Source organism: Microplitis mediator, chromosome 5, assembly GCF_029852145.1.
Source record: "Microplitis mediator isolate UGA2020A chromosome 5, iyMicMedi2.1, whole genome shotgun sequence".
Lineage (NCBI taxonomy): Eukaryota > Metazoa > Arthropoda > Insecta > Hymenoptera > Braconidae > Microplitis > Microplitis mediator.
The window spans coordinates 491,393-506,213 of record NC_079973.1 but is presented as its reverse complement, the minus strand read 5'-3'; the positions used below and the strand labels follow the sequence as shown (position 1 = coordinate 506,213).

Genomic DNA, 14,821 nt, shown 5'->3' with positions numbered 1-14,821 from the left:
CAATTTGGTCCCTCGATTTTTGCTTCGAAATTAAATTTCCCATTCGTATAAATAAAAATAAAGATCGTCAATTAACAAATTCGTTATTAAACTATAAAAACTTGAATACAAGACACACCTTTTAGTCTTATTTAATCAGGCTGTCAATAAAGTTTATATTTATATATATTTAAACTTATTATATTTTTCTTTTAATACATTATACATATATTTACGTATAAATCGGTAACCTCGAAATCACAATCGTATTATCAACTAATATAATAATAATATTAATTATATTTCAATTTTAAAATAACAACGGTAATATTAATTGGAAATTATAAATATTTATTATGCAATAGAGGACATATTGTCTTTTATATGTTTATTTTTTTTTTTTTTTAAATCATATGAAGCGCGCAATTAAAAGTGAAACGACATGTTTGTTATTTGGCGTAAAAATTGCGGAGATTTCGAAAGTCTCTTTTCATTATTTAAGATCGCACTGAAGTGATAAATGGGATGAATCAATGATCAAGTCATTCGGAAGGATGTAACACAAAAAAAAATGTATTTATTTTTTTTAGCGGGCTTTCGGTGGGTTCCCTTTGAGTCAACGTGACTTGAATTTTGTTATGCAAGATTTTATATCGAGCCTTGGAAAAAAATCGCCATTTTTTTTTTTCAAGGCTTCAGCCCGATATTTTTTTATTTTTACATGAGAGTAATGGCTACGGTAATTATTTATTTTAAAAATTTCAATTTCACGAAAAATAAATTTTATTTTTAACAAAAAACACTTTTTAAAATAGAGCACACCCTTAGCGCTGATGGTGTGCAATAAATAATTTCCATTATGACGGTAATTGTTTATTTTTAAAATTTCAATTTCACAAAAACGCAGTTTTATTTTACCAAAAAATTTTTTTAAAATAGAGCACACCCTTAGCGCTGATGGTGTGCAATAAATAATTTCCATTATGACGGTAATTGTTTATTTTTAAAATTTCAATTTCACAAAAACGCAGTTTTATTTTACCAAAAAATTTTTTTAAAATAGAGCACACCCTTAGCGCTGATGGTGTGCAATAAATAATTTTCATTATGACGGTAATTATTTATTTTTAAAATTTCAATTTTACAAAAACGCAGTTTTATTTTACCAAAAAATTTTTTTAAAATAGAGCACACCCTTAGCGCTGATGGTGTGCAATAAATAATTTTCATTATGACGGTAATTATTTATTGAAATAAACTTCGAATTGAGGAAAAATTTATTTTATTTTAAATTTAAAAAAAATTTTCGAACTCCATTAGAACACACCTTTGACATTTGGGGTGTGCAATAAATAATTACCGTGTTAACATCAATAATAACAATAATTAATTTCTAAATTAATAAAATTAATTAAAAATAATACATTTAAATGAGATTTATCGATGAGCAAAATCACCAGACGTATTTGACTCAACTAAAAAAATAAAAATATAAATTTTTTATTTATCTAACTAAATTGAGCCTCGATACCAAGTCTACTATTCCTTTAATATTATTAACAATATATTATTCCATTAAATCTACTTGCATTTAAAACTTAACAATTTATTCAATATATTTATATTTATATATATATTAATATTCCTTATTTATTTACATGTTACCAAATAATTTTACTATACAGAAAAATGACAGAAATGAAATAAAAATTTCGGTGAAATCGTAGAAACTCGAGCAAAAATACGGACCTGCCGAAACGTGATACAATTCTCTGATTAGTTTATCGGATGCTAAATAAAAAATAAAAGACAAGTTTTTAGATTTTCGTTTTATTTAAGAGTTGAAATGGAGCAGAATAAATCGATGACGGAGATAAAATGACATGCGGAACATGTGATAAGCATTCGAACTGTAAAAGAGTGAAGAAACAATTTCTAGTTGAGAATATCGATGAGATGTTATCTCATTTTTTATTTTTTATTTATTTTTTGTTATTTATCTCTGAGTTACTCTGGGCGCTGGTGGATATCGAGTGTAAAAAATCCGCGTGTTAGTATGCGAGCATAGAGTAGACTATGAACGTTTTAAATCTTTAATACTTAACTTAACTCACTTACTAATATGCTCGCGGCTCCTTTATTGCGTTTCACTTTCGCGAGATGAGCTGCCACGCCGTCTCGATCGGGGCGTGGCAAAACTGTAACGCAAGAGTAAGACCGAGGCCGCTGTACTTTCAGTTTATATTTTAGTTTATACAACATCAACATCAACAATAACAACAACATCGCCGCCTTAGCTTCAAGTACTCTCGGTACAGTTCATGTGTATGTCTATATATATATAAATATATGTATGAGTATATTTTATTTGTGTCGTGAGATGAACGGGGAAAAGATGAACAGAAAGATCCTCGAGGCTCTTTGATTGCCGTTTGATATCAGGATAAAAACATAAAATTATTTTTAATATTTTAATTTATAACGTGTAATTTTAATTTAATTTTTTCGAAATAAACTCAAATATTTAGTTATCGATTATTCACTTAATAAAATTTAAGTAGAAAGTACTAATTTTATTTGTGATTATAAAGTTGACGGTTTCAACTCAAGTGAGATTTCAAAAATTTTTCAAATTTAAATTTAATAACTATTGTAATTATTTTAAAATTCTAATTATCCGTAAATAGATTTATATATTTTTTATATAAAAATTCGGTAGAAAGTACATTAATTTATTTTATTAAATTCAAAGTTCACAGTTCGAACCCCAGTCTGATAATTTTAAATTTTAATTCAAAATTGATATAATTATTTGAAAATAATTACCGTAATATTAAGCCGTGGGTTACTTGGCGCGATGTAAAGTACACGGTTAGAATCGACATGTAGGATTTAAAATTTAAAAAATAAAAATTTCAAAATAATTATAATACTTAATAATAAAAAATTAATTAAAATTTTTCAGCCTAGAAAATTGGAAAGGGCTTTGTAGGAAGAGCGCTTAAAATTACACGCTGGTGTATATGTATATATTAATATATGAAGTTTAATAGGAAAATATTAGCTGGAGGAAACGCGCGATTGGCACGTTCGTGTACATAAGTAGGTTCGGATGCTGCGTTCACCGGGAGCACAAATTCCGTTACCATTTTAATCTTTCTCTTTCTTTAACATATAAATATATTCTATAATCTACTACTGCAATATCAGTGGGCACGTATTAATCCTCCTTCCCACGATCGCTTCCTTTCCTTCAATATATCAACATTTACATCTACATGTAAGGAATTATCTCCTTTTTGTTTTTAACTAATTTTACATTTTTATTTATTTCTTTTCGCGTAATCATGCACGCGAGATAACTCATAGATTACACGCTCCTCTCGTACCCTAGTTGGAATGCAGGATTGAGCGACATTGACAAGTGACGTCTTCTATTTACACTATCCGTGTCCGTAATTTTTTATTATTATAATTAATGTATAATAAATGGGTAGCCAACTTTGCAAAGTTTTCAGCAAAAGCTTGTTTCTTAATTTTTATTATTTTATAATGCTGGTAAATTGACGGATCTGAGTGTCGGAGTTACGCCCATCGATTTCTAATCCTTTTCACTGGACGTTTATCGCGCGATCGACCGATAGATCGCTTTTTAAATAAGATCGTGTAGCTATGCTCGTTTTCTGCACCTTCCGAAGCTACGAATTGATCGGCATTACCCGGCTTTTAAACTGACAAGACTTATCGTCATATTAAATGCACACGTGCCTGGACAATTTTATTTCAATAACGATCTAGATGTTGATGTTGATGTTGATGTCGATGTTTATGTCGTATCAGAGAGTTCTGAATTCACTTTCTAGGCCATAAAATACAGAATTACTTCCTACCGGAACGAATGGACTCGTTCTGATTTAAAACATTTTCATTTTTTAAATTTTTTACCTAAAACTTGTTGCTGCAATTATTTTGTTTTGTCGCAATTCATTTTCTTACTCAAACTCTTTTACTGCGCAACTATTACGTTATTTTTTTTACGCCCATTTTGCCCCACATTTTTTTTTTTTTTTTAAATAACATAAATATGAAAAATCGGTAATAAAAAATTTTCTTAGGCCGGTTCTGCCCCTGAATAAACAATAAAAAAAAAACAAGTCTTTTATTTAATTTATGTTTTTAAAAATAATAATAATAATTATAATAACAATTTTTTAGTAACTTTGTATCATCGGTATCTGATATATCGACTTTCTCTCAATCATTATATTGATTTCATAGTAATTTGATCTTGATACCGATCGACGGACTCAACAGTACTGAGGATATTTAACATAAGAATAAAAATATAATGAAGATGAAGAAATAATCACTTGATCGAGCATTTTCACTTTGTATCTGCAACGCAGTTGCTTACAGTTAAACAAAAACAATATTTATATATTTAAATTTTAACTAGCAGAAGACATATTGCGCTTTGTCCCTGAAAGACAGAGGGCGAAGTGCACATGCGCATGTGCAGTTGATCTGTCAATGAAACTTACAGAAGCAGAAGCTCATTTTAAAATTTATAGTAATTAAAAATTAAGTAAAACTCAAGTATTGCCAGGCGACAGAGGAGGCGTATCGCGTTCTTCGTGAACACTTTCGGCTCTGCTGGCGCTGCTGCTCGACCTGGAACTCAGGTTATCCCGGTCGCTGAAGTACGATGAGTCACCGCGTTTATCTTCCAGGGCTTGCTGTTTGTCGTTTCTGAGTTCCTCTGCAGTCGGCGCCAGCAGTCCCGTGAAATAAGGCATCCCTTGTCTCTGCGAGGTTATTTTTCCCATGAAACTTCTTATTTCTTCAAAGTATGACTCGTCTGCTCTTGGAAGCTGACCGTGGTAACGCGAACGGACTTCGTCGAGTATCGTGGGTCCATCGGCGTCGTGTTTCTTAAGATGTCTGTCCAAATTGGTCTGCTGTCCGAAGCATCTTTCGCATAGCGGGCACTTGAAAGGTTTCTCCTTATTGTGAATATTCCTGACGTGTCGTTGGAGATTGCTGGAGATGCTGAATGATCTTTCGCAGTATTTACACTTGTAAGGCTGCTCGCCGGTGTGGGTCCTCAGATGCCTCGTAAGATTCGCGCTCCTGGGGAAGACTTTGCCACAGAATTTACAGGAATAACGATCTTTGGGTTTGAGTCCCGTGTTCGCGACATTTACCGAGTAAGGATTGGACACGGGTGTTGATGTCGGCTGACTATTGCTCGGTGGGGTGGAGGTACGGGTAGACGACGAAGGAGTTGAGGGCGTGGAAAATCTATTGGAAGGCAGTGGGACCATTGTAGGCAAGGCCCGGACTTGGATCTTCGGTAATTCGGGAATTGGGGGATGGGACCGATACATGGCCTCCAGCACCAGCGGATGGACTGCGTGGTGCTGAGGAAACAGGACTGTGTGATAAGGCAGCCCCAGGCCATTCTGATTGAGCACCTCGATGTCATTCTGGTTCTCGTCTCGCAGATGCTCTTTCTTGTGGTCAACACGCAGATCCAGCGGCTCACAGTCCATGTCCTCGTGTTGGGCGGACGGTCGCGCCGCGGGACTCATGTGCGGCTGATGTTGATGCTGGTGCTGATGCGAAGCGGGACTTATTCTGCTGTTTGCGTGGCTCAGGTCGTAAGGCAATTCCTCGGCGTCAGATACTCGGACACTTAGTGGATAAATGCTCGCTTGCTTAGGGCTGATGTGTCCGGGCATTTTTCTTGGACTGGAATCTTTCTCCCGCATGGCAGCTGGTGAGTACTTTGGGTCGCAAGCTAACGGGGACAGGCTGCTGCTGAGGTATCCGCTCATTACACCGTGCGTTTAAATCTCCCGTTTTTGAGTCCCTGCAAGTTGGATCTGAAACAATAAGATTTTTTTTTGGTTCCATTAAACTGCCGATGATTTATTGCGTTGATGTTTGCATTGGAAATATTTGGTTATAATTAATTGATATAAAAAAAAGTTAAATTGTTTATAAATTACCAAGTGTGAAGTAGAAACAAAACCCGCTGAGTTTTTTTATTTAAAAATGTCTAGTCGCGTAGTCTACTGGAGGATGATAAATGAGCTGAAATGTTGGCAAGGATACTCCAGTAGAGCGTAGATATTTAAATGGGTGTTGAGGAAAGACGGAAAGAGAGTGAGAGAACCAGTCAAGACTAATAGAATAGGGTTGATCTTTTGTGAAAGTTTCCGTTAGATCAATTGTAAATTATCCGGAGCTATTGTAATAAATCATGTCTACACGTGAGTGGTTGATTTAGAGTTTAAAACTTTTAAACAGATGTCGGAGTCGGTGATGAGACTGATTGGCAAGATGGATTTTATTTATAATAGCTCGTTCGAGTTTAAATTTATTATTATTATGCTGATACCCACCGATACTTCATTTAATAACTTTATTTAAATTTTTTAAATTTAAATATGTCAATGCAGAAACTAATTAAACTGGGCCCTCTTCAGTATCACATTAATCTAAATCGGACGTCGATCAAGATTTTTAAATATTTATTTATTATTGTTGTTGGTGATTTTTTTTTATCTGGGACTTAGTCGCTAAAATTAATTTAAATTCATTTCTGTCTTCGGAAACTGATACGTGACATGTCGATAATTTTTGGCCTATATTTTTTATAAACAAGTTTAACTTGTTTGTTTATTACGTAAATTTATTATATTTAGAAATATAAATCATTTCTATGATACTGAGGATTTTTTTAATTTTCAAGTCTGGAAATTAGTAGAAAAAAAATTTTTTTTAAGCTCTCATGGCTGTAACTTTTGAACAATTGGTTTTAGGAAATTTTTTAATCAGACCAATTTTGTAGGAAATTGAATTTCCTACAATTTTTGTTTCATTAAAAAATTTCATAAGATCGATAGTTTAAGAGATATGACCGTTTCGAGTTTTTGATGATTAGAAATTATGAAAAAAAAAATTACTTAAATCTTTGAACGACTACAACTTTAAAAATATTGATTCTAGGTAATTTTCATATCGGACCAAAGTTTTAGAAAATTAAATTTCCTGTCGATTTGTTCCTATCCATTTTTCTCGTATCTCTCATACTTAATTCATAATTTAAATTCGAAGCCTCATAAATAAGAAATAAATTTTCAAAAATAAAAATTGCCGCCAAATTATTAAGAATACAAAAAAATAAATTATTGGTATCGTGCTAACTAATTTAAACGCAATGAAAACTCATTAAGAATAAATTCCAGTGTAATTAACCTCAGAAGACAAAGCTAATAAATATCTTAATGATGTCAAGTTTATTTACCTTTTATTTATAAATAAAAGTTTAAAGTTAAAAAGAACTTTGAATAAAATGTTTATTTAATTAAATCATTTAAATAGTTTAGCTAATAGTTATAGTGTGATACCATTAAATAAATATAAAACTCGTTCTTAAAAGCTTTATATTTACCCGGAAAGATAATTAACTGCTCGGTTTTACTGCAGATCTAATTGGAATATTATATCGCCAATAAAGAAATGTGATTACAGTTAAATATATTCATATGCGGATTTTATTCAATCTCCCCTTTGACCATAAGTATTTAATACTCATATTTATATATATATATATATATCTCGCTGGTGAACTCTCTCAAGTTAAGTGATGATAAAGACATCAACGCTTGGGTATACAGTAAACTCTACGTGACTCTACGATATTATTTCTATGCTTTTAATATATATATATATATACAGATATAGATATAAATATAGATACAAACTCACTTTATTCAGAGACATCGATGCCTCCTTGAAATTACTAACCGAGTATAATAATGATATTCAAAGTTAATAACTATTATTATATTTTTCATAAATATTTCAACTTTTTTTTTTTTTATTATTATTCTGGTAAAAGTGGAAACAGTATTTATTAGTTTTAATTTTTATTAACGATTTCTTAGAAAATAAATAAATATTGTGGGTTATTATTAAAAAGGAAATTTAATTTTCTACATCTTTGCAAAAAAAACATTTTTTTAAATTCTCAACGTTACACGAGGATACATTTTAAATAATTGACCCCATGGGAATGAATTTTTTTTTTTTTTTAATTTATGAAAAAAACGTCATCAGATTTAATAAAAAATTTCAAATGTCTAAACAAGTTTGAATATTATATTAAATGATTAAAAAAAAAATCTGGAGAGCAACTCTAGACGTATCCCTGGAGAACAGAAAATGTACCGTTGCTCTCGTGTTACTCTAGTTACTCCAGTTATAGGCGAGACCGATCAACCGACTCCACCTCGTACTCGATTAACGGATGAAAGAGAAACTTGCCCGCGACGTCAGCACGTGGTAAAAAATAAATAAAACACCTACACTGGTTGAACAAAGAGACAATTAGACTCACCAGCTCATTCAGATAAAACAAACAGCCTGATAATTTTTATTTGAATTATAAATTCACTCAGTTATAATAGTAACGGTAACAATTGCAATTACAATGTCAATTAACCATTCCTGCTTCAGTGGAAACTAATCCAAGTCCCAGTTTTTTATTCTTAGAAAAATTACTGCCAAGTGAGAGTACGATGAAGTACGATGAAGTCCGATCGTCCAATTGGCATCAATTCGAAAAAAAAAGAAAAAAAAATCTACAGTAATCTTGAGCACTCAAACTATGTCGACATGTCAGTCAGAAACGCGGATTCTTGATACTTGAAATGCTTCTTTACTGAATAAAACTAGAGTTAAAGATTCCAGATTCACAGAAATGGAAAATTTTTTCCCATAAAAAAACTTTCGGAAAATTTTTTTACGTAATAAATAAAAAATGAAATGAAAGAATGAAGTGTAATTATTTAACATTGAGATAAAGGTGGATAATAAAATAATGATACGCGTAAAGAGTAATAAATGATCCAGTTTTCGGTTTATAGAAAGTTATAAGATGAGTAGTCTGGGGTGTGGTTGTATCACGTCCTTGCTCGGTATGATTTCTCTCTCGACATTCACCTACTACAGTTTTAACCCAAGCTGCATTGTGCTTGTGTATGTGGGTAAAGAAGCTATAGAGTAAAGGTACAACAATAATAATAATGATGATAATAATGATGAGAAGAGATGCTGGTAGACCGCTCACCACTCGTTAGTTTCACGCGCAGCACGGCCGCGCCTCGGTTCACTGCCGCTTTTTTTGTCAACCAATCATTTTTTTAGGAACTACCAACTGTACGCTAGATACCGTAATAAGGCCAGTCGAGTTATAGATGAAGTCCAAGCAACATCGTTCAGCGTCAAGCTATTAAATTTGAATTCATTTTTTAGCTCTTCTAATTTTTTAGTAAATAATTGGTGGAAAGTGCTTTCATCGAAGGCCATTTCACGCGGAATTTCATTATCTATCCGCTCCGTAAATTTATTTTAATGAAAAAAATTTCAATATTTACGATAATTCAACTATTTTAAATCTTTACTGATTTTTTTTAGAACTTGTAATTATCGTAAAGTACTCAAATAGTAGGTCATTTAATGCAGAGTCTAATGACGTACAAGATCCACCTACTAGTTTTCTAAAAAAAAAAATATTTTAAAAACAGTAATATCGCCTCTAAATAAAATGAATAAAAAAAACCGGGCAAGTGTTTAATATGCAAATATATGTAAATTGCACTTGACACGTAATTAAATAAAATTTATAATCTCATAACTGAATAAAAACATGCTTTCTCGGGACATTACTCCTCAGTTTTCATTAGCATTCAAAAAATAAATCGAATTTTCCAATTAGCATATATATTACTAAGAAATAAAATTTGAATCAATAAAATAAATTCGCGTTGAGCGACATTCTCACGAAGTAAATAAAAGGAGAGTGCTATTGGATCGTGAGACGAAGTTGTATCTCGAGCGCAATTGAATCAACAGTAACAACAAAAGTTAACATTACACAGCAAGGCTGGATCAATAGCAACACATTATTTTCTCTCTACAATCCTCGTATTATATCGCTTATACTTAGCTTATAATATTATATTGACTGTCTCAGTTTAAGTTGCAGCATTGCGTGCGTGGGTAGTTCAAATGCGCTGACATGAGAACATCCAACCTCTTATGGGACGGGACAAGTAATAAATTATAATCGTCACGATTATCACCCGTAAGCGTCAACTCCCACCCTTTTAATCTTCAGTTCTTTTTTTTAACACTCTTTAATATTCATTTTATTTCAATATCTCCATGCAGAATACCCTCTTCATTCTTTTTCTGTTCAAAATTTTTATCTCATATAATTATGCACACCTCAAGCGCGAATCGACTAATGCACACCTCAATCATAAAACACTCATTGATACTTTAATCGTAACGTATCAATGCACACTATATCCAAAAAATATCAACGAATAGCTTGAGTACAAAATACTAAATGCACACCTTAAGTACAAAATATTAATACACACCGTGAATACAAAAAGTATCAATCAATATCATAATTCCTAAGTACTGATGCACACCTCAAACGCGAAGTGATAAATGCACACCTCAAGCGCAAACCGATTAATGCACACCTCAATCATACAACATTCATTGATACTTTAATCGTAAAGTATCAATGCACACTATATCCAAAAAATATCAACGAATAGCTTAAGTACAAAATACTAAATGCACACCATAAGTACAAAATATTAGTACACACCGTGAGTAAAAAAAGTATCAATCAATATCATAATTCCTAAGTACTGATGCACACCTCAAACTCGAAGTGATAAATGCACACCTGAAGCGCAAACCGATTAATGCACACCTCAATCATACAACATTCATTGATACTTTAATCGTAAAGTATCAATGCACACTATATCCAAAAAATATCAATGAATAGCTTGAGTACAAAATACTAAATGCACACCTTAAGTACAAAATATTAATACACACCGTGAGTAAAAAAAGTATCAATCAATATCATAATTCCTAAGTACTGATACACACCTCAAACGCGAAGTGATAAATGCACACCTCAATTACAAAATATTAGTGTAGACCTTGCGCACAAAAAATATTAATTAATATTTTAATTACAAAGTGTTGATGCACACCTCAAGTACGGATCACTGGGTGTGTCCCACTCTCACTTAATTATTATTTTTTTTTAAATTCATTAATTCGCATTCATCTGGCAATTTGCCAAAAATAATAATCGTAAGTGGTAATTAATAACTGTCTCACATTGAAGACGAAAAGTGAAAGGGACAATTAAAAAGAAAACTTTTTAAGTGAACCACACCTCAGTTACATAACATTTTTTCATCAGTTTGTAATAAAATACAAAATGAATAAAAATCATAAATAAAATACGATGACATTAAGTTAAAAAATTGAATACGTAATTTATGAGACAGCACGAGTTATTTTTTACCTCGATTATTAATATTTTTATTGTCAAAAAAAAAAAAACCAACCCGTGGATATTTATAAATATTATTTAAATAAGCTAACTGTTAAATTAATCTTGAATATTTATCAATAAATAAATAAAAATAGGGACATAGGTCTGCGAATATGTAGCATACAATCTATGATTACAGACGCGATCGGAATACATTTGAGTAATGAAATACCGAGACAACTACCGGAGATAGTGGAATTGGAATTAAATTTAAATTTAAATACAAACCAGGCTAACAAAACCTTACTTTTATATTACGAGAGCTACTCTCGATTCGGAATCTGTGCTACCGATGACCGATTATTTATCAAACAGAGGAAATGAGATAAACCGTTAGCTATATCTATAAATATATAAATAGACTTTGACGCATCTCATCGCTATTGACTATTATCTCTTTTAAATGCATAGTTATTATTTTTATTATTCCGTCTCGTTATAAACCGAGCAGCCGATCCACCTCCAGATGCAAATCCCGTCGATTAACGAAACCGGAATATGTAATTGTTTATTTTGTCTGGATGTGGAACCAATCGATTAGCGCAATTACAATAAAAATAATAATTATGTGTGTTGTTATGTTAGACACTATTGTAACTTCCGACACTTTTACAGACGTCGTGACCCTAATAATCAAGCTCTTGCATGGCTAACGAGCTGCTGCATCGAGTTTTATTTTGGTTTGATGGGTTTATAAGACAATAGAGATGTTTCTGAATATTTTCATCATATTTCGTAACTCAGAGACATTTTATTACATTCTTCCTCTTATTTATTTTATTCTTTTATTAAACAATTATTTGTTTGAAATATTACCCGCGTCTTCAAGATCGTTATCTATTAAAATTTTTTATAAGCTGTAAAGTCAATTTCGTATGCATAATTTTTTCAGGGGGGTAGAGGTAATTTTTGATAAAATTTTTTTTAGAAATTTGAAAGTTGCTTTTTCAAAATTTTTTTATGGAGTTTTAAAATCACATTAATAAAAAATATTGGTAGGGCCTGGGCCCAAATATTTGGCCAAAAACGCCCGGAAACCATAAAATTTTATTCAAAGAGGCCTAACTTTGGTCGAAATTAGGCCAAAGTCGTAGACTTTGATGGAAAAGGCTGAAAATTGACCATTAGAATTTTCTTTCGAGCCAAAATTTTATTTTGGCTTGAAATGATTTTACTTGGGCAGGTGCCAAGTAGGGGAGGGAGGGGCAAAAGGGGGTACTTAAAAAAATACCAAGTTTTCGAGGACTCAAATACGTTAAATCTTTTTTTTTTTTAATGATATTCAAAGTAAATAGAAGAAATTTTCAGTTACCGTTGAAAAAAAAATTTTTCATTTCTGCGGGCAAAGTGGGGTACCCCCTAAAAAAGGTAAAAAATTTTTGGATTTTAAACGAATTTGATTAAGTTGAATTTTTTTAAAATTAATTTACATGAAGAAAAATTATATTTTACATGTTTATTGGATACAAAAGAAGAAAAAAAAATTTTTAATAGTTTTTATCATAAAACAAACGTCATTAATATTTTTCAACTGACAATTGATTTTTGAAAAAATTTACCAAAAAAAATTCAAAGTATCGCTTAATTATATTTACAGAAGTGATTTTGGAATGTTTGAAAACCATTTAAAATATAAATTTTTTTTTATCAAATTTTGGGGGTACCCCTTTTTGCCTACCCTACCCCCTTTTGCCCCCTCCCCTAATTCCTTGAAAAAATATTTTTAAAAATAAATGATGTATGAAAATAATTTTTTTTCGGAAGTATTAATATAATTATTTATTAAAAAGTAATTTTTAAGTGACAAGGTGATTATTTGTGAATTAAAATTATTACAGTACGAAAGAAGTTGGACATTAATTGATTTAGTAGAGAGAAAATATCTCCAATCAGTGTCGGGTTTGACGTGATCAGTATTAAATAGCACTTTCCATCCATCTAGTCGAGTGCAGTATCAACGAGTTACAATAAAAATTACCCATAAATTTATTACAAGTCTGTTTACACGCCAGCAGAGGATAGTACTCGCGGTGTTTCGCAAACGTCGGATATCCGCGCCGCGGACGTGGAGTAACAAGTGTCGGAAGGTTCTGAGAAGTGTCTGGAGAAAATTTTTATTTTTTCCTGCTAGTCCATTATCACGTCGACGTTTGTCCTCATCAGTGATATCTTTATTTCAATTTATATTTTAAGTTCCCTGTTTGTGCCTGCCTGTTACACTCGATGTCGTCTAGCTCACATTCTTATAAGAACCCGAGTCATTGCGTCGTGAGAACTTAATTCTCATTGTTACGTCCCATCTTCAAATTAACAAACTCACAGCTTTTATTATTTACATTTTTTACAGTCGCTAATTTTATTCTTTAATATTTAACCTTCTTAAATAATTACCTGGAATTCTATTATACTTTTTTTTTTATATTTAAATTATTATTTTTTTATTACGTGTCGTCATCATAATCGCTGAGATTTTGTTTAAAGACTTGTAATTGCTCAAAACTACTTCAATTATAGGACATTTCAAGCATAATTTAATAATCTACAATCTGAAGATATGAATTTTAATTTTGAAAATTTTTTTGACCTTAAAAATTTAAATTTAAATTCATAATCAATAATTTGCCGCCACAACTTTAATTTAAACAGAAAAAAATATAAAAAATCCTTAAATATCGAAAAAACAGTAATTAACAATTCAGTAGTATCGATTACGACCTCTTCTTAACTCCAAGATTAACAAGTACGATTAGCTTTCCATAATAGTTAAATAGTGACAGAGCTGAAGAAAAACAAGTTGTGAAGCAAGATACATGACAACAGATAACTGCCGCGGCACTGCACGTTGCTCTTGTTTTACAACAAAAATATATGCTCATATATATAAACACTTTTCATTAATATCGATCTCCCCTAATCTTCTTCTCATTCTTTTTCATTCATTCTCCCTCGATGACTTTTCTCAATGGAAACTCCTCCCCTACTTTTGACGATAAATTTTCAATGGAAAACGAATTTTCCTGGTGATATGATGTGATCGAACAGCATCCACTTGAAAATTTCCTATCGGTTATCGGCTATCTGATATCTGGTATCTGGTATCCTCGTTCCTGGAATCTATTAAAAGTAAAGTTGATGATTTCGTGCTCTGAATCTCTTTCTTTTTATTCTGCTGTGGCATGGTACAAAGTGTTGCTACCGACTGGATCCACTTGCCTCTTGTAATATTAACAAATACCAGCAAGAATATGTCCCGATATCTCAGTACTTAGTCTCGGAGTTTATGTTACTCATGAAATATTCACGCAGTACGACGAAATCATCGTTTGTTAGTCAACGCAATCTTCAGCTCAACTTGTTTCTGTCTTTGTTGAGCTTACGGGATTATTTATTTTTGAT

General features: G+C 31.7%; 1 protein-coding gene across 2 annotated transcripts in view; it reads right to left on the bottom strand.

The window, feature by feature from the left end:
• Positions 1-610: 610 nt before the first annotated feature.
• Positions 611-14,821, bottom strand: part of LOC130667774 (transcription factor hamlet-like) — a 60,567-nt gene continuing 46,356 nt past the window's right edge. For both annotated transcript variants that reach the window (XM_057469612.1, XM_057469611.1), the window contains one exon: positions 611-5,864. In XM_057469612.1, coding sequence (XP_057325595.1) covers positions 4,572-5,816 — 1,245 coding nt within the window. In that variant the 5' untranslated portion in view covers positions 5,817-5,864 and the 3' untranslated portion in view covers positions 611-4,571. The remainder of the gene's footprint in view (positions 5,865-14,821) is intronic.